The sequence below is a fragment of the Lynx canadensis genome, chromosome A2, assembly GCF_007474595.2.
Source record: "Lynx canadensis isolate LIC74 chromosome A2, mLynCan4.pri.v2, whole genome shotgun sequence".
Classification (NCBI taxonomy): domain Eukaryota; kingdom Metazoa; phylum Chordata; class Mammalia; order Carnivora; family Felidae; genus Lynx; species Lynx canadensis.
The window spans coordinates 9,939,426-9,963,287 of NC_044304.2; the positions used below are offsets into that span (position 1 = coordinate 9,939,426).

At 57.9% G+C, this 23,862-nt stretch overlaps 2 protein-coding genes and 1 long non-coding RNA gene across 3 annotated transcripts; 1 reads left to right on the top strand and 2 right to left on the bottom strand.

Annotated features, from left to right (window-relative positions):
• Window positions 1-25: 25 nt before the first annotated feature.
• Window positions 26-1,982, bottom strand: PTGER1 (prostaglandin E receptor 1). Its single transcript, XM_032591384.1, is given in 6 exon segments — window positions 26-329; window positions 900-1,153; window positions 1,156-1,186; window positions 1,188-1,310; window positions 1,312-1,335; window positions 1,337-1,982. Coding segments are annotated over 6 exon segments (1,206 nt in total). The 5' UTR covers window positions 1,844-1,982; the 3' UTR covers window positions 26-62.
• A 3,717-nt stretch (window positions 1,983-5,699) lies between these two features.
• GIPC1 (GIPC PDZ domain containing family member 1) lies at window positions 5,700-15,105 on the bottom strand. The gene is made up of 8 exons (XM_030302243.1): window positions 13,042-15,105; window positions 11,218-11,305; window positions 8,463-8,786; window positions 7,533-7,717; window positions 7,253-7,433; window positions 6,405-6,517; window positions 6,012-6,086; window positions 5,700-5,882 (listed from the first exon to the last, which is right to left on the bottom strand). Exons 3-7 carry the CDS (start codon window positions 8,701-8,703, stop codon window positions 6,051-6,053), a joined length of 756 nt encoding a protein of 251 aa, XP_030158103.1. The 5' UTR covers window positions 8,704-8,786; window positions 11,218-11,305; window positions 13,042-15,105; the 3' UTR covers window positions 5,700-5,882; window positions 6,012-6,050.
• A 514-nt stretch (window positions 15,106-15,619) lies between these two features.
• On the top strand, window positions 15,620-20,323 carry LOC115504970. Its single transcript, XR_003965869.2, has 3 exons — window positions 15,620-15,797; window positions 16,472-16,570; window positions 19,679-20,323. It is a non-coding gene; the product is annotated as an uncharacterized LOC115504970 (long non-coding RNA).
• The last annotated feature ends 3,539 nt before the right edge of the window (window positions 20,324-23,862 follow it).

Consider the following 23,862-nt stretch of genomic DNA (forward strand, 5'->3'; position numbering starts at 1 on the left):
TGCGGACCCACCTGGGCCAGGCCCGGGATGGTCTGGCTCAGCCGCTGGGGCTGTTGGCGCGCCTAGAGGTGGCTGAGGCTACTGTGCCTGGAGCTGCGCAGCGAGCTGGCCTCCCAGGCGCTCTTGGTTAGGCCCAGCCCCGCAGGGCTGCCCTTGGCGCCGGCCTTCGGGGGCAGGAGGCGAAGCAGTTGGCGCAGCACGGCCTGGCGCAGCAGGATGTACACCCAGGGGTCCAGGATCTGGTTCCACGAAGCGAGGCGCACAGCCAAAAACAGCGGCCGCTGCAGGGAGCCGGAGCCCCAGCCCCCGACAGCCAGCACCACTAATACCTGCGGGAGAAGCGGGTGTGAGCAGTGGGGCAGGTGTGAGAGAAGGGGGCTGGCCAAGGGTGGGGCTGGGATGGATGAAGCGTGGCTGGAAAGTAAGGGGGCTGTGAAGAGGAGCAGAGGCTCACCGGGAGGGTAAATGGGAGTCCTGGTGGGAAGGAGCTCCGGAAGGAGGGAGAAGGTGTGGCGGAAGCAAAGGCCTTCAGCGAGTGGCGGCTCGAGCAAAAAAAGGAGAGAAGTCCCAGGTATCCCGAAAGACAGGGGACCGAAGGGGGAGAGAAACGTGGGGGGGGGGGGGGGGGGGTGACGGAAGGGGGCTGGGGAGGAGGCTCGAGTGGGTAGGGTGAACTGCAAAGACCCCAGGCAGGAGAAAGACAAGGGGACTGGGTGGAGGAGTGGGAGATGAGAGGGAGGGACCAAAGGGCGGGCTGCGTGACACGTGGAGCCTCGAGGGGGTGGGACCGCGGTTGGAGGACGCAGAGAGAACCCAGGGATCCTAGGATAGAGAAGGGTGGGAGGCATGGGGGGCGGGGCAGGAAGGAGCCCGGCCGGAGGGGCGTGTGCGCCCCTCACCAGCAGCGGGCTCCAGCAGATGCACGACACCGCCATGATGCCCACGAGCTGGCCCACCATCTCCACATCGTGAGCGCGGGCTCTGCGCGCTGAGCCGCGGCCCGGGGAGCCGCCGGCGGCCGAAGCTACGGACGAGGCGGACGAGGAGGAGGCCGAGCGGGGCGCGCGCGCCCCCCAGCGACGGCGGCTGTCGGGGCCACTCGCCGGAGTACGCCGTCGAGAGCGGCGGCGCCAGCGGGCGCGCAGCAAGGCCAGCCGCTGAGCGTGTTGCACACGAGCGCGGCGAGCCAGAGCGGCCAGACCGAGGCCGGCGAAGAGGCCGGGTAGCAGGGCCTGGCGCCAGCCAGCCCGCCGGGCCCAGGCCGATGAAGCCCACGTGCCCGGGTACTGCAGCTCGTAGCGGCCCACTCGCAGCCAGCGGCAGCAGCGCCACCGCCCAAAGCCACGGCGGCCAGCGCGGCCAGCGCCAGGCGCGCGCGGGCCGCCGAGACGCGCGCCGCGTGCAGTAGCGGCCGCGTGACGCCCACGCAGCGCTCCACTGCCATGCCGCAGCCCAGCAGCAGCGGGCACAGGCCGAAGAACACCATGCAGCCGCCCAGGAAGTGGCAGGCGCCGCCGGCCGGCGAGCGGCCCGCCGCGTACAGGCGCAGCACCAGGGCTCCGGGGATGACGTGGCCCGCCAGGTCGGTGGCCAGAAGGCTGGCGACGAACAGCAGGAAGGTGGCAGCCGAGCGGCGGCGCCGCAGGCGGCCCGCGGCCTGCGCCAGCAGCGCCAGCGCCAGCACGTTGGACACGGCGCCCAGCGTCATGGAGAAGATGGGCAGCGCCGGCGAGGCGCCCGCCCGCCCGGCCGGCGGCCCGGCCGACGCGTTGGGGGCCCCGGGCTCCGCACACATGGTCGCCTCGCCTGCCAGGCTCAGGTTGAGGGGCCCGCAGAGACTCATGTCAGGTGCCGGGGGTGGGGCTGGGGAGAGGAGAGGAGGGCACGGTGAGGCCGGCCAGGAGCGCAACGGCCATCGTCAAGCTGAGCCTAGCGGGTGGCTCCACCTCAGATCGTCGGGACCCATTTGAGGCCACTGGCATTTTCCCGTCCACCCGCTGCCCGTGGCAACTCCAGGTGACCACGACTGCCCCATTCCCGACCCTTTCTCCTCCTCTGCCCCATCAGCCCGTCTCTTGCCCCCCGCCTGCTCTGTCCACCCCGGTTCCTCCGGCTCCAGCCTTCCTCCGGGTCCGTGTCCCCACCTCTGGGCCTCACAGATCCACCGCTGGCACCCACCTCCCGTTTTTACACCACGGCCAATTCCCGGCCTCTGGCTCCGTCCGATGCCCACTGGCCCACTTTCTGACCCCGGGGCCCACCTGCCCTCACTGCCCTTTCCTGACGATCCCCCAGGTCACCTTTGGTCCAGTCCCACGTTCGATGCTCACAGCCCCACCTCTGCCGCCAGGCGCACATCTCTCCCCACCGCCTTGTCCTTTTCCCCAAGGCCACGTCTCTGTCCCTACAGTCCCTGTCCCCCCCACACTGCAACCTCAGAGACCTGTTACTGGGTCACCCTGGCCCTACCCCCGACCACGGCCGCCCGGATGCCCCACGGTGCCGTTCCTGCCAGCTCCACGTCCCTGCCCCAGAGGCCTCAAGGCGGACCCAGCACCACCCATCTCTGGATGCCCTGGTGGTGAGGGCTGAGAGGGCAGAACTGCCTGCTGGCGGACGGACAGATGGTAAGACGGACAGGGACAGACCGACGGGGCTGAGGGTCAAGAACCTGGGACAGAGAGACTGAGGTAGCCACGGCCCCATCCTTCCAAGCCCCCCTCCCCCACCAGGGACACTCTTGCCCCCTGTTCTTAACCATTCAGCTTGGGGCTCAGGCCCCCATAGCCTGCTGCCGGCTGCACGCGCCGCCCCAGAGCTCTGCGCACCAGAGCTCTCCGGCAAGCAGGCAGGAAGGCAGGCCGCTCCCTCTCCCTCCCTCCTAGGGCGGCTCCTCCCGCTGCCCGCTCCGGCCTCCAGGGGCCTCTCCGACCACCCCATCTCCCCAGCTCAGCCATCCCATCTCGTGCCTGCAGGGAGCCTGGGGTGACAGTGACCTCTCTCTCTCTCTGCTCCTGGCAACGGGCAGCGGCCACTCAGAACCCCAGCTGCCCCACCAGGAAGGGGGCTCCCGGGGAGCTGGCCTGGTCCCCCATGACTCCCTCCCCCTGGCAGGGCGGGAATAGCCCTCTCCACCCTCCCCCCCCCCCGCCCCCAGGCGCGGGCCTTTTGCCTGCCTCATTAATAAAGTGGATAAAATCTAAACACTGGAAAATGTGAGCATCGCCCAGGGCGGGCTGGGGCAGCCGCAGGGGGTGCCACTGCCTCCGTGGAGACGGCCAGGTTGTGGGGGCTAGCCCTGCTGGGAGGCAGCAACACCCTCCTGTCCTGCCAAAGCCTTCATGGATGCTGGGGCGGTGGGGGTGGCGGTGGCGGTGGCGGTGGCGGTGGCGGGCAATGCCTCGGGCAGATCAGCTTGGATCTGGCCCAGCCTGGCCTGGAGACCCGCCCACTATTTACACAGGGGCTTAAAGCCCAAGCCAGGGCCAGCGGGCGAGTCATGGGAGGGGGAGTGGGGAGGCTGAAGGCGGGCTGGGGAACCAAGACGCCTGGTGACCAGGGGACCATCTCCTGGGACTCACAAGTCCCAAGCCACCTGTGGACACATGACGGCGACCTCCCCTCCTGCCCTGAGAAGCAGGGGACACACACACACACACACACACACACACAGTCTCCCATCCTAAAACAACACAATCATACCCCTTAACACCCTGAGATCAGATACTGTCAACTCTGTCCCCAGCACAGCAGCAGCCACGTTCCTCAAAGCCTTGGGGTCACTGTCGTCCTACCCGTGAACTCACTGAGACAGTGTCACCCCCAGAGATGCCCCGACAGTCACTGGCTCAGACTTCTCCCAACGTGCTGAAATGCAGGCCCCTTAGTGCTGCGGGACCCAGTCTCAGCACTGAGACAGCCACAGTCTGTATCACCTGGAGACACCCCCTCACAGTCCGAGACGGGCCCACAGGTACACTGCACGCACCCAAGACACAATGGGTTGCACCTCCTGGACATCCTGGGATCTAGCTGGTCAACACCTACCCCGCAAACAGAAAAGCGCAGGGACACCTCGCTCGCGGCCTCGGCCACGTCGAGACGCGCCTCTCGGCCGCCTCCACACAGAGGTGCCAGTTACACCCACAGACACCCGGGAACACGGAGACAGTCACGTTCTTCCCTCAGCAGAGTCACAGACGGCCAACTCCCCGAGAGACACAGTCGTACTCTCGAAACACGGAGGCGCGACCCGAGCTGTTTACCAGCACGGACACAGGGGGCACCCGTGGGTGTTGGGACCCCAACATCAGCCGTCTCCGTCCCACAAGAAAAACTACTGCGGGCCGCGCACAAGGCCAGCCAGTCCTCCAGCTGCCCTTTCCTGGGCAGGCCCATCACATCTTGTTGGAAATAGGGATGGAAGAGGGGAGCGGGCTGAGCTCACAAATTCCTGCCGGGACCTGGCCTGGCCCCCTTGCTTCAATTCTGCCCTTCCCCCAGGTATGGCCAGGGTCCACCCCCCCCTTCCTTGATCCACTCAAATCTGAGATGAAGTGGGGTTGTCAAAACAAGCACGGGGGTTTATGTCCAGTGCAAAACATGGTGCACAGTGACGCCAGCGGACCCACACGGTCCAGAGCGGGCAGGAGCGGGGGCTCCGTCATGACTGCTCCCCTCGGTCTTGGGGGGCAGGGCTCCTGCCCACAGCATTTGCATGGCAGGCCTCCATCTTGGGCCCGCCATCTTCTTTTCCAAGCCAGGCTTCCACACCCCTCGGGGCCCTGGTGCTCCCCACGGCCCGGGCTGGGACGGGTTAGCCAGAGTCTTGCGCCACGGCGCCTCAGGCTTGAGGGTGGGGGAGCGACTCGTTCAAGAGGGAGCAAGACTTGAACCCAGTAGGCGAGAAGCTCCGGCCTTTTGACAGGAGCCTGGGGCCACGGCCAGAAACCTCGTCAGGCAGAACGGGTGTGGGGGGCGGGGGGAGGGTGGCCCAGGCAGGCTAATTCAATTTGGAGCCTGAAGGGATGGATTTCAGCTGCTACATTCTTTCCCAGCCTTGGTTCACCCCTTCTCCCACCCGAAGCCGCCAAACAGGTCCAACGGCAGATAGATTCTTTATGTTCAAGACAGCAAATTCAGATACAAAAGCCCACCGCCATCTCCCTCCTGCCCCTTCTGTCGGGGGCTGGACTGAGGGAGACACAGGGGGCAGGAGAGGGAGGGAGGTTGGGGGGTTCACAGCAGACTAGTATTTCAAATGGCAGAGGTAACAGACTCCACAGCGAGGGGGTTCCTCTGGGGGGGGGCGTGGAGGGGGGAGGGCGTTATTGCATTTTGCTGAGGGGGGATGCCCCCCTTCGCATTCCTGCAGCAGGAAACTAGGGAGGTCACGACCCCCAAAACAGGCCCCAGGGAGACAGAGGGACCAGTTTGGCGCTGAGGTGCGGAAAGTGTGCGGGCGGGGGTGGACGCCCAATCTGGCTGGTCCCTCCCGCGCCGGCCGGCTGAGGTAGGTGGGGAAAGGGCAAGGGGGGACCGGGGACCCACCCAGGGCGGGAGCTGGGGAGGGGTGGTACGATTGGAGTGGGGCAGGGGCCGGCCCCACCTCCACTCTGCATCATCCTCGGGCTGCTGAGCCAGGTCCAAGCCGGATGCTGGGGTCCGGGCCACGGTGTCCCTCCACAGGGGGCCCCACCAAGCGGAGCCAGGTCACTGAGAGGTCTGGAGGGAGGCCTAGAAGCGGCCGACCTTGGATCCCCAATGGCACCCCAGACGTCAAAGACAAATCATCAGGGAAGGCAAAAGTCACCAAGCGTTCGTCCAGGGCCCGCCAGCTCCATCCGGGTTCTTTGTCCTTTCCGAGCTCACCATGGTGGCCGCTGGACAAGGGTAGGGGGCGGAATGGAAAGCACAGATGGCAGAGGTACCCAGGAGACACCCAGCCCCGCAGGGACCTAGAAGCCCTCCCCAAACTCGCACCCATCCCAGATGCAGGTGTCCCCAATCACCCAATCCGTCCGGATGCCCATGTAACTCTCAGAAGGTATCTACTTCTCAATGGCCTTCTCCTCAAAGGCTGAGGGCTGGGGGGTGGGTAGGAGGGACAGCGACACCACAGTGATGTGAATACGTTTGCCATCGTACTTACTGAGTGCCGCACGATCTTTTTCACCACTTCCCGTGTATTAAGCCACGGCTCATCCTCACCACAACCCTGGGTTGTTATCGTCCCATTTTACACACAAGGAAACTGAGGCCACTTGCCCCAGCAAAAGTCCCAGAGCTGGGATGTGGCAGAGGTAGATGATACATCTAGTGCTCCGAGGTCCTCAGCTAACAAAGGATGCGGCCACCTATGGGTGCGCGGGGAAGGAGGGAGCGGGCTGGGTAGAGCCACTCACCACATCCTCTACTGTGGCGGGGCCGCGGGATCTGAGCCGGAGGGTCCCTCGGCCAGTGCCCAGCTGGGGGCCAGAGCCAGGGCGGCCACCCCCTGAGCGTACGCTGATCATGTCTGTGGGAGGCAGGCGAGGGGTGAGTGAGGGTCGGGGAAGCCCAATCCAGCATCCCCTGGGCAAGGACCCCAGGCATCCTGGCCTCAGTTACCCTCTTCTACCTTCTCGAAGCTTCTGCAGGCTCTGGGAGATGGCCTGAGGTGACCCCAGGAGGGCAGGACTCCAACTCAGGCTTGGCATGGACTGGGAGGACAGCCATGGGCTGAGAATGGAAAAGGCTGGAGGGGAGGATAGAAGGGGCCCTGTTCCCAGAGCAAGAGGGACAGGAAGGGGTGGGCCTGGGTCTTGAGCTGCTCGCCCAAGGCCAAGGATGATATAGCTGCTGGGCCAAGGACCAGCCCTGTCTGCCGGGGGAAGCATTTGAGAGTCCCCACCCCCAACCTCGGGGGCCTCAGGCCCATTCCAGAGAGTTAGTGAAGCCAGACGGAAAGAGGGGGTACTGGCACAGGGCAGCCAACCCTGGCCTCTCCAGCTGGGGGGGCTCGCCAGGGTTGGGGGCGCTTGGCTGGGCTAAATGGTTCCGGGAAGCTGGGTGCGGGGGCAACTTCCTCCTTGCTCTGGCCCTCCGGGGCTGGGCAGAGAGCCAGCACCCCTCCCCAGGGCAGGGCGGGGCTACCCCTCCATTCCACCGCAGCTGGCTGGGTTTAGGCGCCACCTGCTGGTGGCTCCCTGCCACTGTAGCCTGAACCCAAGAATAGGGCGACGACAGGGGTTCGGGTGGGCAGCCCCCTCACCAAAAGCTTTGCGGGGCTCTGTGAGCTTCAGCGTGAAGGTGCGGCCTCGGGGTAACTCCATGAGCAGACGGGCCACCTCGTAGTGGCGGCAGCCCAGCAGGCTCTGCCCGTTGATGGCCTCAATCATGTCCCCCACGCTGATGAGCTGGATGTGGTCGATCACACTTCCCTCCTTAATGCGCTGTGGGGGAAAGGAGCCGTGAGTCCCCTTGGCTCGGCCCTTGGGTCCTACGGCCAATCTTTACCCTTAGGACCCAGGTCTCCCCATCCACCCAGGCACCTTGATGAAGGCATAGCCGGCCCCATTGTCGGTAATGGTGAGTCCCAGCGCCTCCTCGGACTTGAACACCTCTACCTCCTTGCGCTGCCCCTTGATGTGGGCGAAGATGAAGTCCTCCAGCCCGATCTGGCCCCCCAAGAGTTGTCCATGTCCACTTTGTGGGTGTTGAGGGTACAGAACATCACCTGCATGGGGGGAGACACTCAACCCTCACCTTCATCCCTCGCCCTTTGCTAACCACAACCCGGGGGGGATAAAGGGAGCTGGGAAAGGGCTGGGGGTCCCCACACCGGCCAGACTGGCCTCCACTGGGATGCAGCTCTTCTAGAGCCGGGATTTCTGTCCTAGCAAACACTCTGTGCTGGTTCCAGGGCACAGAGCCTGACACACAGTGGGTGCTCAGTAAAGGGCTTGTGGAATGAATGAAGGGGCACAGAATACCCGCCACCCCTACCGAGACCCCTGCATCTACTTCCTGCTCAATCCCACTGCGGCCCTTCTTGTCCCCCTGCCTTCAGCCCCTCAAGTCCTTGGGGTCAGGCCTCCCAATGCATCCCAGAGAAACGAACCTCACATCTGACCGCCAGACCCCATAATCAACTGGGGCACAAGCCTCCCGATGCATCATGGGAAGGTAGCATCCAGCCCTGGCCATCCATCTCCGCAGTCCACTGGGGCACAGGCCTCCCAATGCTTAATGGGAACTCAGCACCCAGCCCTACTCTCCAGTTCCCCACAGTTTGCTGGGGTGCAGGCGCCCTAATGACTGATGGGAACTCAGCACCCAGTGTGACCCCACCAGTTCCTCCGGTAGGGAGCTGGTGTCGGCGTCTGCACCTTCAGCAACTGAGCCGCAGCTCACAGACAGGACGCACGCCCAGGCCTCAGCCCGCCGTCAGGGACCCTGGTGCCCAGCTCCCCGGTGGGTACCTCGGCAGCCGGCAGCCGGAAGGCCTCGGCGATCTTGCCATACAGCTCCTTGACGTTGGTGAAACCCTCGATGCGGCCAGTGGGACTGCCGTGGGCCAGCTGGGTGTGGAACACGAGGCGGGGCCGCAGGGCCGGGGGAGGGGGGGGCAACCCCATTTGGGGCCCCCCCCGCCCCCCCCCCCCCCCGGGGGCCCCGGCTCCCCCACGCCCAGCCCCCCACGGCCTGGCTCGGCCTCCTCATTCTCCACCAGAGGCGGCGCCTTTTTCCGCCGCCCCAGTCCCAGCGGCATGAGCGGTGAGAAGCAGGGGGCACACTCAGGAGACCTGCAGGGCGGGAAGGCGGGCTCAGGGCCTGGGCGGTGGCCTCGGGTCGCCTCTCCCCCACTAGGAGCACACTGCTGACCCGGTGAACAGACCGGCCTCGGCTCAAAACCCAGTCCCAGCGTTTCTGTACTGGTTCAGAAGTAACCACAGCATATAACACCTACTATGACCCCGTGCAAAGTGCTCTGTGACCTTACTTAATCCTCACACGACGTCGTGATATGGGGACGATATTTTGCTACGAATACGCCCACTTAACGAGAAAGTGGAGGCTCAAAGCGGTTACGTTTCTCTTCATTCTTCTAGGTATTTATTCATTATTATTTTTTTATTTATTTATTTTTAATTTTTTTTTTTCAACGTTTTTTATTTATTTTTGGGACAGAGAGAGACAGAGCATGAACGGGGGAGGGGCAGAGAGAGAGAGGGAGACACAGAATCGGAAACAGGCTCCAGGCTCCGAGCCATCAGCCCAGAGCCTGACGCGGGGCTCGAACTCACGGACCGCGAGATCGTGACCTGGCTGAAGTCGGACGATTAAACCGACCTGCGCCACCCAGGCGCCCCTCATTATTATTTTTTTAAAGTAGGTTTCACACCGAGTGCGGAGCCCAACACGGGGCTTGAGCCCACGACCCTGAGATCAAGAACCTGAGCTGAAATCAAGAGGCAGATGCTTCACTGACTGAGCCGCCCAGGTGCCTCCAGTTTCTCCTTCTCTTTCTACTGGTTGCAGTCACTGGTGCCGTGCACAAAAAGTTTCCGACTCTCCCTTCAAAGCACACAGCCAGGTGACATTTACTGACCTCCCTGTGACTGGGCAGGCATATGACTAGTTCTGGCCAATGAGCTGTGAGAGGAGGGGACACATGGCATTTCTGGGCTGAAGCATTTCAGTACTAGATCAAGAGCCTCTGGGGGTCTGCATCTCCCAGGCAGGGTGACCTGACACATTTGTCCAGGTGGCAGCGCCATCAGCCTGGCCCCGAGTGACAACGGACTATGACGAATGGAACCCCCTACTGAGCTGCAATGGAGATGTAGCAGGACTAAAAAAACCTTTGTGGAATTCAGCCACTAAGATTTTGGAGGTTGTCGCTACTGTAGCAAAACTTGTCCTGATACACTTTCTTTCTTTCTCCTACTGCGATTCTCTCAGTTTCTCTTCCCACCCTCCTTTCAAATAGAATCTTCGCATACTTACTATATGCGATGCACCATTTTAGATACTGCCTTCAGTAAGATGACCAAGGTCCCTGACTAGGGGCACTGTATGCAGTTCCACAGGTGTTCACTGTGCAAAAGCACCCGACCAAGGTGGCAAGTGGGACTGAAACTCAGCCTCTGCTCTGGCTCGTCGAGCTACGTGCCAAGCTGGATGTGTTTGCTGGGAGGAAGGCCTGCCTCTTTCTAACTCTCTCCTGGGTGCCATATACACCAGCTGGGGTTCTGTTCACGCTTTTCCGAAGCATACAGTCCAGAGGAAATGCGCAGTGAGCAAGCCAATGTGTAAAAGCCTAGTATAATTTCTAAGGGTGCTATGAAGACAATAAAACAAGATAAGTGCTTCTACCAACAAAATCAAGGAGGGCCTCTCTGAGCAGGTGAAGCTGAACTTGAGACTCGAATGACAGGAAGAAGCCTCCATATAACGATGTGAGGCAAGACAGCTCCAGGCAGAGGGAACCGCCAGTGCAAAGGCCCTGAGATGGGGACACGCTTGGCATGTGTTTGAGGGACAGCAAGTGGGCCTGCATGGTTGGAACAGAGTGGTGAGGGGGACAGCAGGAGGAGGTGAGGGCAGGGAGGGATAGGGCAGAGCGGGCAGGGCCTTGAGGGCCCAGGAAGGACTTAGGCTTTCGCTCTGAGCGAGGGGGCAGCCACGGGAGGGCTCTGAGCAGACTCGCGGACTCTGCTCACAGAGCAGCAAGGGGCCAGTGTAACTGAACAGAGAGAGCGATGCGGAAGGGGGGGGGTAAAGAAGTGCTGGGCGTAGGAGGGGTCGACCGTGCCGGCTTCCCAGAATGGGAAGGAGGTCAGGTTTCATTTTCAAGCCACGCACCCTAAGCCACAGAAGCCGCCCTAAGCCACAGAAGCCGGCAGCACTCTCGGGTCTGTCTGCCCCCCACGTGCAAAGTGGTTCCCTAGGCCACTCACTCTCCCTGGGCCTCGGATGCCTGTTCTACAGACGGGTACACTCACCTGGCCAGGCTGTGCTGAGGATCACATCATGCCACACAATATCTTCTGTGTAAAGGGGACTTCCCGCTCCCTCCCTTCAACTCTCCTCTTCCAGGGAGCCCTCCCGGATTCCGCCAAGCCCAGTGCGCTGCACTCACACTCACGCATCCGCTCATTTGCTCCCGCATTCATTCGTCTGCTCTCCACCGCCTCCTCTAGGGGCACCTGGTCCAGCCCCATCATCTCTCACCTACACTAGTGCGGTTGCCTCCTCCGAGTCTCCCGGCTTCTGCCCTCACCCTCCACGGTCTCCGGTCAACACGGCAGCCAGAATGATCCTGTAAAACACAAGTCCCGTCTCACCTCTGTCCTCTGCTTCGACCCCTCCCGGGGCTCCCACCTCATTCACAGTAAAAGTCACCGTCCTCCCCTCCACCCACACGCCCCAAAAGACCTGCCCCCCTCGCCTCCCTGCCCCCCCCTTCTCCCCCCCTCCCCCTTGCTCGGTCTTCCCAGGCACACGGGCCCGGTCCCTGCCCCTCTAACACACCAGGTACAATCGAGTGTCCGAGCTTTTGCACTTGACTGCGCCCTGTGGCATCCACACAGAGACTGTCACACCTCTTTCAGGTGGGATGTAGATTTCATCCACTGTTCTCGTTCACTGTTTTGGGAAAGGGCAAGGCAGTCTGTCTGCCTTGCTCATCCCTATATTCTTAGCACAGAAAACAGTGCCCGGGGGTGTAGCAGGTGCTCAGTATGCATTTGTCGAATGAATGAAGGGATGGATGAAGGAATGATCCTAATAGTCATTAGCCCACCAGTCCCCGTGCCTGGCTCTGTGGTCCCTGCCCTCGAGGGGGTACTGTCTCCCCAGCAAACACGCAAGCCCCACCTCTGTGATCCTCAGCCCTCACTTCCCAGCATGGTGCTGGGTGCAGGGTAGGTGCTCCATCCGGCCACACAGACACGGAGCGTGTCTCCCTCACCTTTCATCGCAGTTTCGTTTTTACTCCCTTCATCATCAGTGATGCTGAACAACTGTTAACACGTTCATGAACTGGTTGGATTTGTCCTGTTGCAAACTGCCTGTTTAAGTCTTTGCCCGCTTTTAAAAATTGCATTCATTCAGTTTGTTTTTTATCATAATGCCTATCTTTTTTCTTCTTGATTTGCGGGCACTCCTTAGACATTTCAAGTGACCGGTCTTTTTTTTTTCTTTAATGTTTTTTTAATGTTTTTATTTATTTTTGAGAGACAGAGAGTGACAGAGCACAAGCGGGGCAGGGGCAGAGAGAGAGGGAGACACGGAATCTGAAGCAGGCTCCAGGCTCTGAGCTGTCAGCGCAGAGCCCGATGTGGGGCTCGAACTCATGAACCGTGAGATCACGACCTGAGCCGAAGTGGGACGCTTAACTGACCGAGCCACCCAGGCGCCCAAGAGACCAGCCTTTCATCGGTTATCCATCTCTCTATCTCCAGCACCCATCGCAGAAGGCGCTCACAGAACATTTGACAAAAAAGAAAATTCTGAATGAACCAAAACTTTTGCCTCGGGGTATGAAGGTATTTCATCACACTCAATGATGCTTAAACAAACAAAACCAGCACAAATCCTCATCATCCCCTCCCCTGGTTCTCCTTCTGCTGCTCCTCATACATTTTAGCAGGAGGCTGAGAACATGAGTCTGGAACCTGGCTTTTCCACTTACGAGCTGTGTGACCCTGGGCAAGTGTCTTAACTTCTCTGAGCTCCAAGGAAATCACGCATGTGGGCGCACAATAAGGGTTCCGTAAAGGGTGATTTTTCCTACTGGTTCCATCTGTCCCATCATCTTTCAGTCAGCTGCTAAGATTCAAACGTCCCCCTTTTCCCAGGGCCCCCACATCCAGATCACCAGTTCCCAGCCTCCTCACTCTGCCTACGTTTGCTGCCCTGGTTCAGGCTAGTTTCCATGGCCTTACCTGTGAGGAGGGAATAGTGGTGGTGAAGAAAGTGAGTGATTAATGAAGTTGCCTTCCAGGCTACAAGAGGCAGGATGGCCTGGGTTCAGATCCCACCCCTGCCACTTACCAGCTGTGTGGCCGTGGGCAAGTCACTTCATGTGATGGGGCCTCGGTTTTCTCATCCGAAAAAATGGGCAGAATTCCTGTTTCTCAAGGTGCTTATGGGAGTCCAAAGAGATCACGCACACAACCTGATTAGCATTAACAAGCATTTTGCCTGACATTCAATTTAAGGAAACTGTTACTATGATTGTCATTATGATTACTGCCTCCTCCCCTGCCCTGCCCGGGAACATCCCAGTCCTCTCTGCCTGCCTGCCTTGGCCTATGCTAAGCCACCTCCTCCAGGCAGCCTCCCTGGCTTGCCCCAGCCTGTAGGAACCGCCCCTGTGGTCCAGACAGCTCAGGCCCATGAACTTAATTACACGTTGCCCTGGCAGAACTCTTGTCTTCCAGTCTCAGGCTGCTATTTACTTCGTGTCTCTATTTTAAATGTTAAACCAGATCGCGTCACTACCCGGCTTCCAATTTTACAACAGGTTCCCACCTCACGGTGGAAAAGCTCTGAGCTCCTTAATATGAGCCACAGACCCCTGCGGAACTGCCACTGTGGCCTTATCCCGTGCCCCAGCCACACTATTCCAAGCTCGGTCTAGCCTCAGAGCCTTTGCCCTGGCCGTTGCCCCCCTGCCCGATCGTCCCCTGGCTGCCTACTTTTTTGTCATTCAGACCCTGTCTCTGAAGTCACCCTCCTCCAAGAGCCCCCCCCCCACCCCCCGCCTTGCCCAACAGCATTCTACCAAGGCCACCCCCTCATTTTTATTCATAGCACTTTTATTCATAGCACGGAGCACTTCTCCCGGCTGCAGGATCTTTATTTCCTTGTTAACTTGGTTGTGTCCACGAGAATGACAGCTCCACAGAGCTGGGAGTTTTGTCTTGTCCACTATTGTGTTCTCTTCCCAACAACAGTGCCTGGCACATGGTAGGTGCTCAGTAAGGTTAGAATGATGGATGTGCCTTATGCCCTCATCCCGCCTACTCTGAGCCCTCCTATCCTCGGAACATGCCTGCCGTGGAGTTGCTAACGGCCAACCCCCCTCCCTACGTTCCCGGTCTCCCCTCAACCTGACATAGGGATGGAGGAAAAGAGCGTCAGCTGGGCGCCAAGCACATTGGCTGGAGTCCCAGCATTCCCACCCTCTCCTCCCTGGGAAGGGCCTGAAACTTAGCAACGCCACAACCACGCAGAAGTGCAGTGGGGGCAGCAGGAAGCAGGGGAGGGGGCTCCTGGGGGCTGACATAAACTGGGGGAGGGGGGGACACCACACCCAGCCTCCCCTTTCCAGTAGGATATTGCTTTGGAGAGGAGGAGGGAGGGGGAGGCCTCTGATTCAGTCTTGAAAAACCGGCTCCCGGGTGTTTCCGGGAGAACGCCTACTGCCCAGGGCCTCAGCCCAGGCTTCCCAGAGGGGCCCAGGGGGCAAAGGACCCCAACATCCAGGTCCCCTACGTCCCCCACAGACATCACTCTCTTCTTTGGACCTTGGTATTCAGACCTTGCCTTTCCAGCTCAGGGGAGGCAAAGTAGGGCTGATGTCTGGTGACCTCTTAGGGGGAAAGCAAAAACCGTCAGGTGTGGCCAGATGTGTATGCTTGGGGGCTGGGGATAGCAGCAAGCAGAGAGGCCACGGAGCCATGTGGTCTAAAGTGGCTGAGACTCCAGATCTGGACTCTGCAGCACGGGTTCGAGTTCCAGATCTGCCACTTACTAGCTAGCTGTGTCACCCGGGCAAGTCACTCTACCTCCTGGGTCTGTTGCTTCACCTCTAAAAGAAGTAAGCGTACCTTCCATGAGGTGTTTAGACCCACTGATACGCATGGCGTTCAGCAAGTGCCAGCCGGGGTGATTTTTTTCATTATTATTGTCGGGACCTCGGTCCTCCCCAGGTTCCTCTAGGCCCTGGAGGATGGGGACGAGGCCACCTCCAGGGAGATGCCCAGGCAGGGCTCAGAAATACCGACCCCGCGGCTGTCCCTGCCGGGAGGGGGGTTGTCCAGAGGAGCGCAGGGGGCAGGGTGGCCTGTCGGCCGCGTTTGAGCGGCGGGAAGCGTCTGACCCTGCCCCCAGCGGAAAGACAGGCGCCCCTCTGGGAAGGGGCCTCGGGCATCCTGGCGCCCAACCTAGACTTCCAGCCATGTCCCTGGGGCCGGCCCCGCCCCGCTCGATCCGCCGGATCCCCGCGCGTCTGAGGCCCCGCAGGCCCGCGCTGGGGTCCCCGGAGCGGCCGCGCCGCGCCGCGCCCCGTCCGCGGGGGGGCACTCACCTGCGCCGCCGCCGCCACCCTACGCGCGCCCCGCTCGGCCCTCCGCAAACTCCGGGCCGGGCCTCTCCCGCAGCCGCGGCCAGGGGGGCGGGGCCGGCGCCCGCGTCCCGCCAATCAGAAGCGGCCGTCCGACGCTCGTGGCCAATCCGCGCCGTGCCGCCCCGCCCCGGGTGGTTTCGACGGAAACATTCCAAAGGGATCCCTCCGCCTCGCCCGGCTCTTTCCGACCCACCCCCCCCCCCGCGCCGCGGCGCAGTGGACCTTCCCACCCCGCCTAAGCCACGGCAGGCTGTACCACCGTAGGGCGCGGAGGGGGGGACCTGAGGCTGGGCCCCTGCCAATCGCGGGGAAGGAAGGAGACGAGCAACCAATGGGAAGCTGGGGCCCCTGGACCACGTGCTGGTGGCTGAGTGTCGGTCTGGGGTGTCCTGGTTGGTAAGGGGCGGGAGGGTCTGGGGCTGGTCATCAGGTGGCCGAGGCTGAGTTTCGCCAAGAGGTAAACTCCCCACGTCCGGAAAAGCTGACCCTTTAGGAGACCCGGGAGGGGGCCCAGGGCAGCCCCCGATCCCCTCCTCCTCCCGGTCTGCCCCCGACCCGGCCCGGCCATCCTCGGAGCGGGTAAAAGGGAGGCATTCATTCCAGGCCGGCGAGCGGGCGGAGGATCGAGATGAATAGGGAGGGTCCCGAGTGTCCCTGCTTCCTGGGATGGACAATGGACAAGGGCATTCATTCATTCATTCATTCACTCGTCAAATATTTAATGTGCTGCTGCTCCGTGCCAGGCTCTGGCCTATCTCTACAGACACACCAACGGGGAAGCTGAGTGTGCTTCTGGTAGACGTAGCAGCGCGTGCAAAAGGCCTGGAGGCCGGACAGAGAGATACAGCACATTTCAGGACAGTGCCGTATCCTAGGAGCTGGCAAAACTGGGGGAAATGGTGTAATGGAAGGGAAGACAAGGGAGAGATAGACTGTCTGCTTGTTGGTTAGGCCAGCGGATATTTACTGAGCACGTGATAGGTGCTAGACTATAAGGGGTACCCAACCAGCCCAAGCCATTGCTTTCATGAGGCTGTCTCCTCCATCTCAGTGCTCCCCACCCACGCCCGGGTCCTGAGACTGGCACAGAGCAGGGTGACAGCCCACATGTGTGCATCTCACCGTTGCCAGGTTTGGCTTCTAACCGAGAGTTCTCAGGCAGGAGGAGGTCCAAGAAACGCAGACACGAACGCACCTCATGCAGACCAGGACGCTGAGTTCCCAGGACAGGTGAGATTTCCTTGTTCTACTTCAAAGCCGGGGCCGCTGGGGCAGTTGAGGCTGGGCCAGGGGCTTGCTGTGTGTTCTGGGAATTGGTAGTTCTTGAAGCCCCTAATGGCTGCGACTCTGCTCAAGCTTCATTAAATAACTGGGTCTCTGCAGTGCCCAGGGTGAGTTGTTGCACATCCCAGCCCCGCCAGGGCCTACCGAGGGGAGAAGTGGAAGAGGAGAGTGTGGCCTGGGCTTAGCCACTGACGGCTTCGAGCGAGACCGGCCCCACCCAGCTGGCAAACACTGCCACTGCCGTGGCAACAGGCACAGCTATTGTCCTTCTCTTCCTGTTCTGCTGACCTCTGCCATCCCCACTGAGTGATCGGTTGCTGTGGCTGGGCCAGTGTCCTCTGTGGGACTGCACCCACTGCCCTGCTTGTGCCTGGCATCTGAGCTGCCTCCCACACACCTGAAGAGGACAGTATGTGGGGCCACGGGGACAGCAGAGTCCTGAGCAGAATCCACCTGGATCCACCTGTTGACTGATGAGGCGCCCAGGGAGGGGTGTGGGGGTTGTCCAAGGGCGCAGAGGTGGCCACCTCTTTACCCAGTGTTACAGCTCAAGAGGCTGGGGGGCCCAGCTGCTGAGGAGCTTAGACCTGAGCGCTACCTCTGCCCCTTTGGGGGGAGGAAAAAGTCTGGAGTGCCAGCTAAAATGTGCCGAAGGAAAGATTGAGTGAGAAAATCCCCATTTTGCAGCCAGTAGAGGAATAATTAATTCAGGCTAGGCTCCTCAGTGGGGGAGTAGATATTCACACAGTCTCGAAGGACCAGCCCACAAATTACTTGTTAATTACAGTGGGAAAAAGATACCTCAGAAAATTCACCATGGAGAAAGTTGGCAGTCACCACTTTAACCAAATGATCAAAATTAACATCAGGGATGGGACAGGCTGACCTCACATGCATCTTGCTGTGATGTACTGAGAAGGACACCTGCAAAGTACTTGGTCCTGTCCAAAGTGTTTAACCTGAGTCTAATCATAAGGACACAACCAGATACTTCCCGATTAAGGGGCATTCTGCCGACAAACAAATAAACAAACAAAAAAACCCCAAACCAAAAAACAAACACCAAAAGTGCTTGGACTCTTCAAACAGATCTATGTCATGAAAGGGAAAATCAATCTATTCATCAAATGAATGAAGGAGTGAATGAATGAAATGCCGGGAAACTGTTCTAGACTGAAGGAAACAAAGAGATGACAGCCAAAATCAATGTATAATCCTTGATTGGATCCTTGATAATTTTCTTTAAAAAAAAAGGATGAAACAGCTACAAAAGATATTCTGGGGATAATCGAGGATATTTGAATGTGGGTGGATCTTAGATAATATCATATCCAGGTTAAATTTCCTGAATGTGGGCATTGCACCGTGGTTGGATAAGAGAATGTTCTTATTTGTGGGAAAAACACACTGAATTCTTTAGTGGTAAATTTGTGATGGTTGCGACTGCCAAATAGCTCAGAAGAAAACCGTATGTGTTTATATATTATATACAACATCATAATATGGTATACATTAGTATTAATATAGAGGAGGGAAGGAGAGAGAGCGTGAGCAAATGTGGCAAAATAGTAACAATTGTCGCTGAAGCCAGGAGAGTAAGTAAGCATATGGGTATTATTTTACTGTTCTTGTGAGTTTTTTTTTCCCATACATTTTTTTATTCTCTATTTTTGAGAGAGAGAGACGGTGAGACAGAGCACAAGTGGGGAAGGAACAGAGAGAGAGGGAGGCACAGAATTCGAAGCAAGATCCAGGCTCTGAGCTGTCAGCACAGAACTCGACGTAGGGCTCAAAGTCATGAACCGCGAGATCATGACCTGAGCCGAAGTCGGACACTTAACCAACTGAGCCACCCAGGCGCCCTAAGTTTTCTTTTTTTTTTAATGTTTGTTTTTGAGAGACAGAGAGAGAGAGAGAGAGAGAGAGAGAGCAAGTGGAGAGGGGCGGAGAGAGAGGGAGACACAGAATCTGAAGCAGGCTCCAGGCTCTGAGCTGTCAGCATAGAGCCCCACGTGGGGCTCGAACTCATGGACTGTGAGATCATGACCTGAGCAAAGTTGGGCGTTTAACCTACTGAGCCACCGAGGCGCCCCAAGTTTTCTTTTTTAATGTTTATTTATTTTTTTTTAATTTTTTTTCAATGTTTATTTATTTTTGGGACAGAGAGAGACAGAGCATGAACGGGGGAGGGGCAGAGAGAGAGGGAGACACAGAATCAGAAACAGGCTCCAGGCTCTGAGCCATCAGCCCAGAGCCCGACGCAGGGCTCGAACTCACGGACCGCGAGATCGTGACCTGGCTGAAGTCGGACGCTTAACCGACTGCGCCACCCAGGCGCCCCAATGTTTATTTATTTTTGAGAGAGAGAGTGAGTGGGGGAGGGGCAGAGAGAGAGGATCCGAAGCAGACTCCAGGCTCTGAGCTGTCAGCACAGAGCCTGATGCAGGGCTTGAACTCACGAGCCGTGAGATCATGACCCAAGCCAAAGTCGGTCCCTCAACCGACTGAGCCATCCAGGGGCCCCTCTTTTTTTTTTTTTTAAGTTTATTTATTTATTTTGAGAGAGAGCAAAAGAGCGAACAGGAGCAGGGGAGGGGCAGAAAGAAGGAAAGAGGATCCCAAGCAGGCTTCGCACTGTCAGCACAGAACCTGACTCGGGGCTTGAACTCACGAACCTCGAGATCGTGACCTGAGCTGAAACCAAACATCGGATGCTAACCAACTGAGTCACCCAGGTGCCCCTTCTTGTGAGTTTTCTGTACCTTTGGAAATTTCAAAATAAACATTAGGGAAAAATACCCCCCAATTCCCTCCCATCTCTGGTGCAACACTGCCATGGGCTTAATGTGCACCTTTCTGTTTGTATGTTTCCTTGAAAATGTGCCTTGTTTTATGTGAGTATTCTATTACATTTGGCTTCTTACTTTCCTTTTCCAGTTAGCACTGTATTGCTTGCTTGCTTGTTTGCTTGTCTTGCAGTAGGACTTCAGTATCCATCCGTGTTGTCAATCTCTTGCGTCTGTTTTCTTCTGATTTCTACTTGATGTTCCACAGATGCATCCCTCACGTCTTACGACTCTGTCCCCTGGGGATGGACATCAGGCAGCCTCCAGCTCCCAGCCACTGCAGCCTTGGACATGTCCCTTCAGAGACCTGTGTGGAAATCTCCCTAGGAGAGAGACCTGGTTGCAGAGATGCTGGATCACAGGGCACAGTCCGTTGCTGTGTGGCGTCCTGGACTAGCTGTCCCCAGCCACACCTTCTGTCAGTGCAGAAGGTCCCATGTACCCACATCTCCACCAGCTGTTAGCTTTATCCAGCTTCTGATTTTTACCACTCTGACTCGATGTCAAGTGACATCACCATTGCTATCTTTCACATTTCTCTGATTTCAGGTCACTTTGAGCATCTCCTCATTTGCTTGATCGCCTTCAGTTTGTCCTCTTTTGTAAATTGCCTGTTCATATTCTTTGCCCTGTTTGCACTTGGGTTGCCGTCTTTTACTCGTTGATTTGCATGTGCTCCTCATAGAATCTAGCTGTGCCCTGTCCCATCCGATCTGTCCTACACGAAATCTCTGCTCTCCACATGTAGGTATGAGCACTTGAAATACGGCAAATACAAATTGCGATGTGCTAAGTGTAAAATACACACCAGATTTCGGAAACTTAGTACAAAGAAAAGATGTAAAAAGATGTAAAAGATGTAAAATATCTCATTAACTCATTTTTATTCTGTCTACGTTATAATAATAATAATAATGTGGATGTATTGGGCTGCATAAAATGTACTACTCAAATTACTTTCACCTATTTGTTTTTTATTATTTAAAATTTTTTTAATGTTTATTTATTTTTGAGAGAGAGAGAGAGAGAGAGAGAGAGAGACAGCAGGAGCCTGGGAGGGGCATAGATAGGGAGACACAGAATCCGAAGCAGGCTCCAGGCTCTGAGCTGTCAGCACGGAGCCCAACGCGGTGCTTGGCCTCACAAACTGTGAGATCGTGACTGGAGCCGAAGTCGCACGCTTCACCTACTGAGCCACCCAGGTGCTCCTGAGCCGTGTAACTCTCTTAACAGCCCTGTGAGGTAGGTGCAGTATGAGGCATTGCGAACATATTCTCCCATTCTGCCATGTGATGATTCGTGTCACCATTATATCCTTTCTTGGAAGAAAATTCTCAGCTGCAATACAACAGGACTTACCCGCTTGTGGTTTCCACCCATGATGTTTCATTAAAGGGGCTCTTAAGTCACAAAGTCATTCTTCTGTATTTTCGTATATTCGTTCTATGGTTTTGCTTTGCTTTTGCTTCTATTCGTTCTATGTCTTTTATTCCATCTCTCGTCCACCTCAGGTTGTGGGGTAGGATACAGTCTTTTTTCTCCATCACCTCTACTGGTCGCCGGCTGTGTGGCCCCGGGCAAGCCCCTTCGCCCTGTGTGCCTCAGTCTCCTCCTCTCTAAAATGGGAATAATAATAGGACCCACCTCCTAAAGCTGTTATGATTACGTCAGAATAAAATGAGCTCTTCTGTGTCAAGTGCCTACAGTCGTGTTGGGCAGATAGTAAATGCTCAATGAACACCAGCTGCTATTACTAAACGGTGTTGTGGTCACAGAGCTGACCTCAGTATGTCATGATAGAAACATGATAGAAACAGACACCTTTATTAAGCTCTTACTATGTACCAGGGTCTGTGCTGCCTGCTTTTCATGAATAATCCCACTGGATATCCCCCCTATTCTACAGAGGAGGAGGCTGAGGCTCAGAGAGGGGCAGCCACTAGCTCGAAGTTGAACAGTGACTCATAGGTGTGGTGTTTTCAACCCCAAGATACCCCTCTGGGTGGGTGGGGCCTGCTCTGAGCCATGGGGGACAGGGAGGACCAAGGAGGGACAATGCCCTGGCCACAGTGATCTTGGGAGTTTGATGGCCTGTGCTTGGGGTCCCCCTATCAGCCTGGCAGGAGTGGTCTCAGCGGGACGGGCCTGGAGGGGAAGCAAAGGAGGTGGCCCTTCCCAGGCTGGGTCCTCTGGCCCTAGGTCTCTCAGACTCTGCTCGAGCAGCTGCCTTTTGCTGCTGGATTCTAGGATGTCATGATAAAACCCTGAAGGAGCACTGTTTTCTGGAGGGCCAATGGGCAGCTCTCTTTTTGAAATGCATCGCTGGTGATTTCCCACCACCGCCTTGGCCCCTTGCCTCGTCCAGCCCCCCAAGCAGCTGACTTGTGGCATCTCTCCCAGCTCCGTCCTCTCTCCATTCCCAGACCTACAACCCCAACAGCGGCCAGAGGGCGCCTGAGAGCTCGTAAGTCAGGTCCTGTCCCCTCCTCTGCTGAAGGCCCCCCCCCCAAAAGGCCATCTGCCCACAAAACACCCTTTGCTGAAGTAGCCCATCTGGAGTCAGGCCCAGTCATACTGATGTCCACCAATACCTTCCCAAGGAAAGCTGGGCCCCCACTGAGACAAAACACCCAGGGCCTCAGCCGGGACTTCCAGCAAAGGCAAACCAGGCCCTGTCCCTCCTGACTCAGACTCTTTCATTCAACAGGCTTCTCTTCTGCCTCAGGCTTGTAGGCCTGCCTCAGCAGGGCTCTGGCACCCGGCCTGTCTCACCCAGGCCAGGCCCCGCCCTACCCTGTCCTACCCTCTCTGTTCCAGGCACCCGAGGGCCTCACTCCTCAGCCCAGCCTTTGTCAGCTCACACCCCTTGCGTGCCTAAGAGACTCAAGGGGTGGGGGCTTCGGCTCCCCTGGCCCATCCTCGAGCTCTGACAGACTCCTGTCCCCTGGCCTGTTCCCCCAGGGCCAGGCCTCTTCCCTCTAAGCCCTACTGTCATGGGCAGTGCCTTGCCCAGTGTAGTGAGCTGAATGGTGGCCTCCCAAAAGTCCGTCCGTGTCTCTGAAACTGTCAATGTGACCCAATTTGGAATAAGGAAGGGTGTTTGCAGAGGTAATTAAGTTAAGGATCTTGAGATGAGATCAGCCTGGATTACGGCGGGCCCCTGAATCTAACAAGCGTCCTTATAAGAGACAGAAGAGAAGACCCAGAGACAGGCAGGGGGAGGAGGGCCCTGGGAGGGGGAGGCAGGGACTGGGGCAGAGAGGCACAGGACGGATCTTCCTCACAGCCTCCAGAAGGAACCAACCTTGCTCACACCTTGGTTTCGGACTTTTGGCCTCCTGTCCTGTGGAAGAATGAATTACCGTTGTTTCAAGCCACATAGTCTGTGGCACCTTGTTACGGCAGCCCCAGGAACCTAAAACTTCTGACTTGGTAAGGGTTCGGGAACGAACCCCCCCCCCCCCCCCGGCCGCTGGGTCTCTGAGTCTCCTAGGGCTTAGTGTTGACCTGCCACTTAGGAACTGTGCCTAATGACTAAGCCATGAATCACGAAGTGGGAAAAGGACCCCAGGAAAGAGGGGCTTCTCCTGGAGCCCAAGAGAACAGCCATTTCTACCAGGTGGGAGCTGGGGCAAGTGGGGCACGGGGCGGGGGGGACCCTTCCCAGGGCTGGGTTGTCTTTCCTCTGCACACGCCCTAACATCAGTGGTCACAGGATAGATGTGGCCAGTCCTCTTGTCTGAATCAGTTTGTCACTCAATTACTCATTTGACAAACGCTCAGAGGGCAGTTTCTGGGCCAGGCACTGCTGTGAGCACCGGCGATGGAAAGATTGTTAGGGCATGGTTTGTGACCTCCAGGAAACTAGGGTTGGCGGGGGGGGGGGGGGGCGGTGGTGGCAGGGGCTTGAGGCTCTTTCCTGAGGCTGTCTCTCCTCCCTTCATGAGGGAAGATGTCTGACCGAATAATCGTAGTTTGAGAACTCAGAAATCAGACGCCCCACCTCCACCCCTCCTCGGGCAAGCGTGGGGTCAGCAGACCAGGGGAGCATGCTCAGGTCGGTGCGAGAGAGCATGATGAGCACATGTACTTTAAGAACTAGATTGTAATAGAAAACACAGATACTTATTGTTTGCGCTGTGCTCTTTTCAGACAAAAGGTTGGTACGTTGAAGTTTCGAGAGTCTGATGATCTGTCTCAGGGACTCGAAGTTATACAATCAAATGACATGCCCCACCCTCCACCCGAACAGAGGAAAATTAAGACAAAGCAAAAAACCAAAATGCTTGCAAGTTCCTACCTCACTCAGGAAACGCTGAAGTCCTCCCAGTGGCCCCAGGTCCTGCACCACTGCCTCGTCACCCCCTGCCCTCGCTTCCTCCCACTCACCCC

Coding starts and splice junctions, on each gene's coding strand:
- GIPC1 (XM_030302243.1), bottom strand. CDS start 8,703: ATGAGGAGGCCGAGCCAGGCCGTGGGGGGCTGGGCGTGGGGGAGCCGG. Junction 7,718..8,462: donor TCCGGCTGCCGGCTGCCGAG/GTACCCACCGGG, acceptor CCCCCCATGCAG/GTGATGTTCTGTACCCTCAA. Junction 6,087..6,404: donor CCGCCACAGTAGAGGATGTG/GTGAGTGGCTCT, acceptor CCCACCCCCCAG/CCCTCAGCCTTTGAGGAGAA.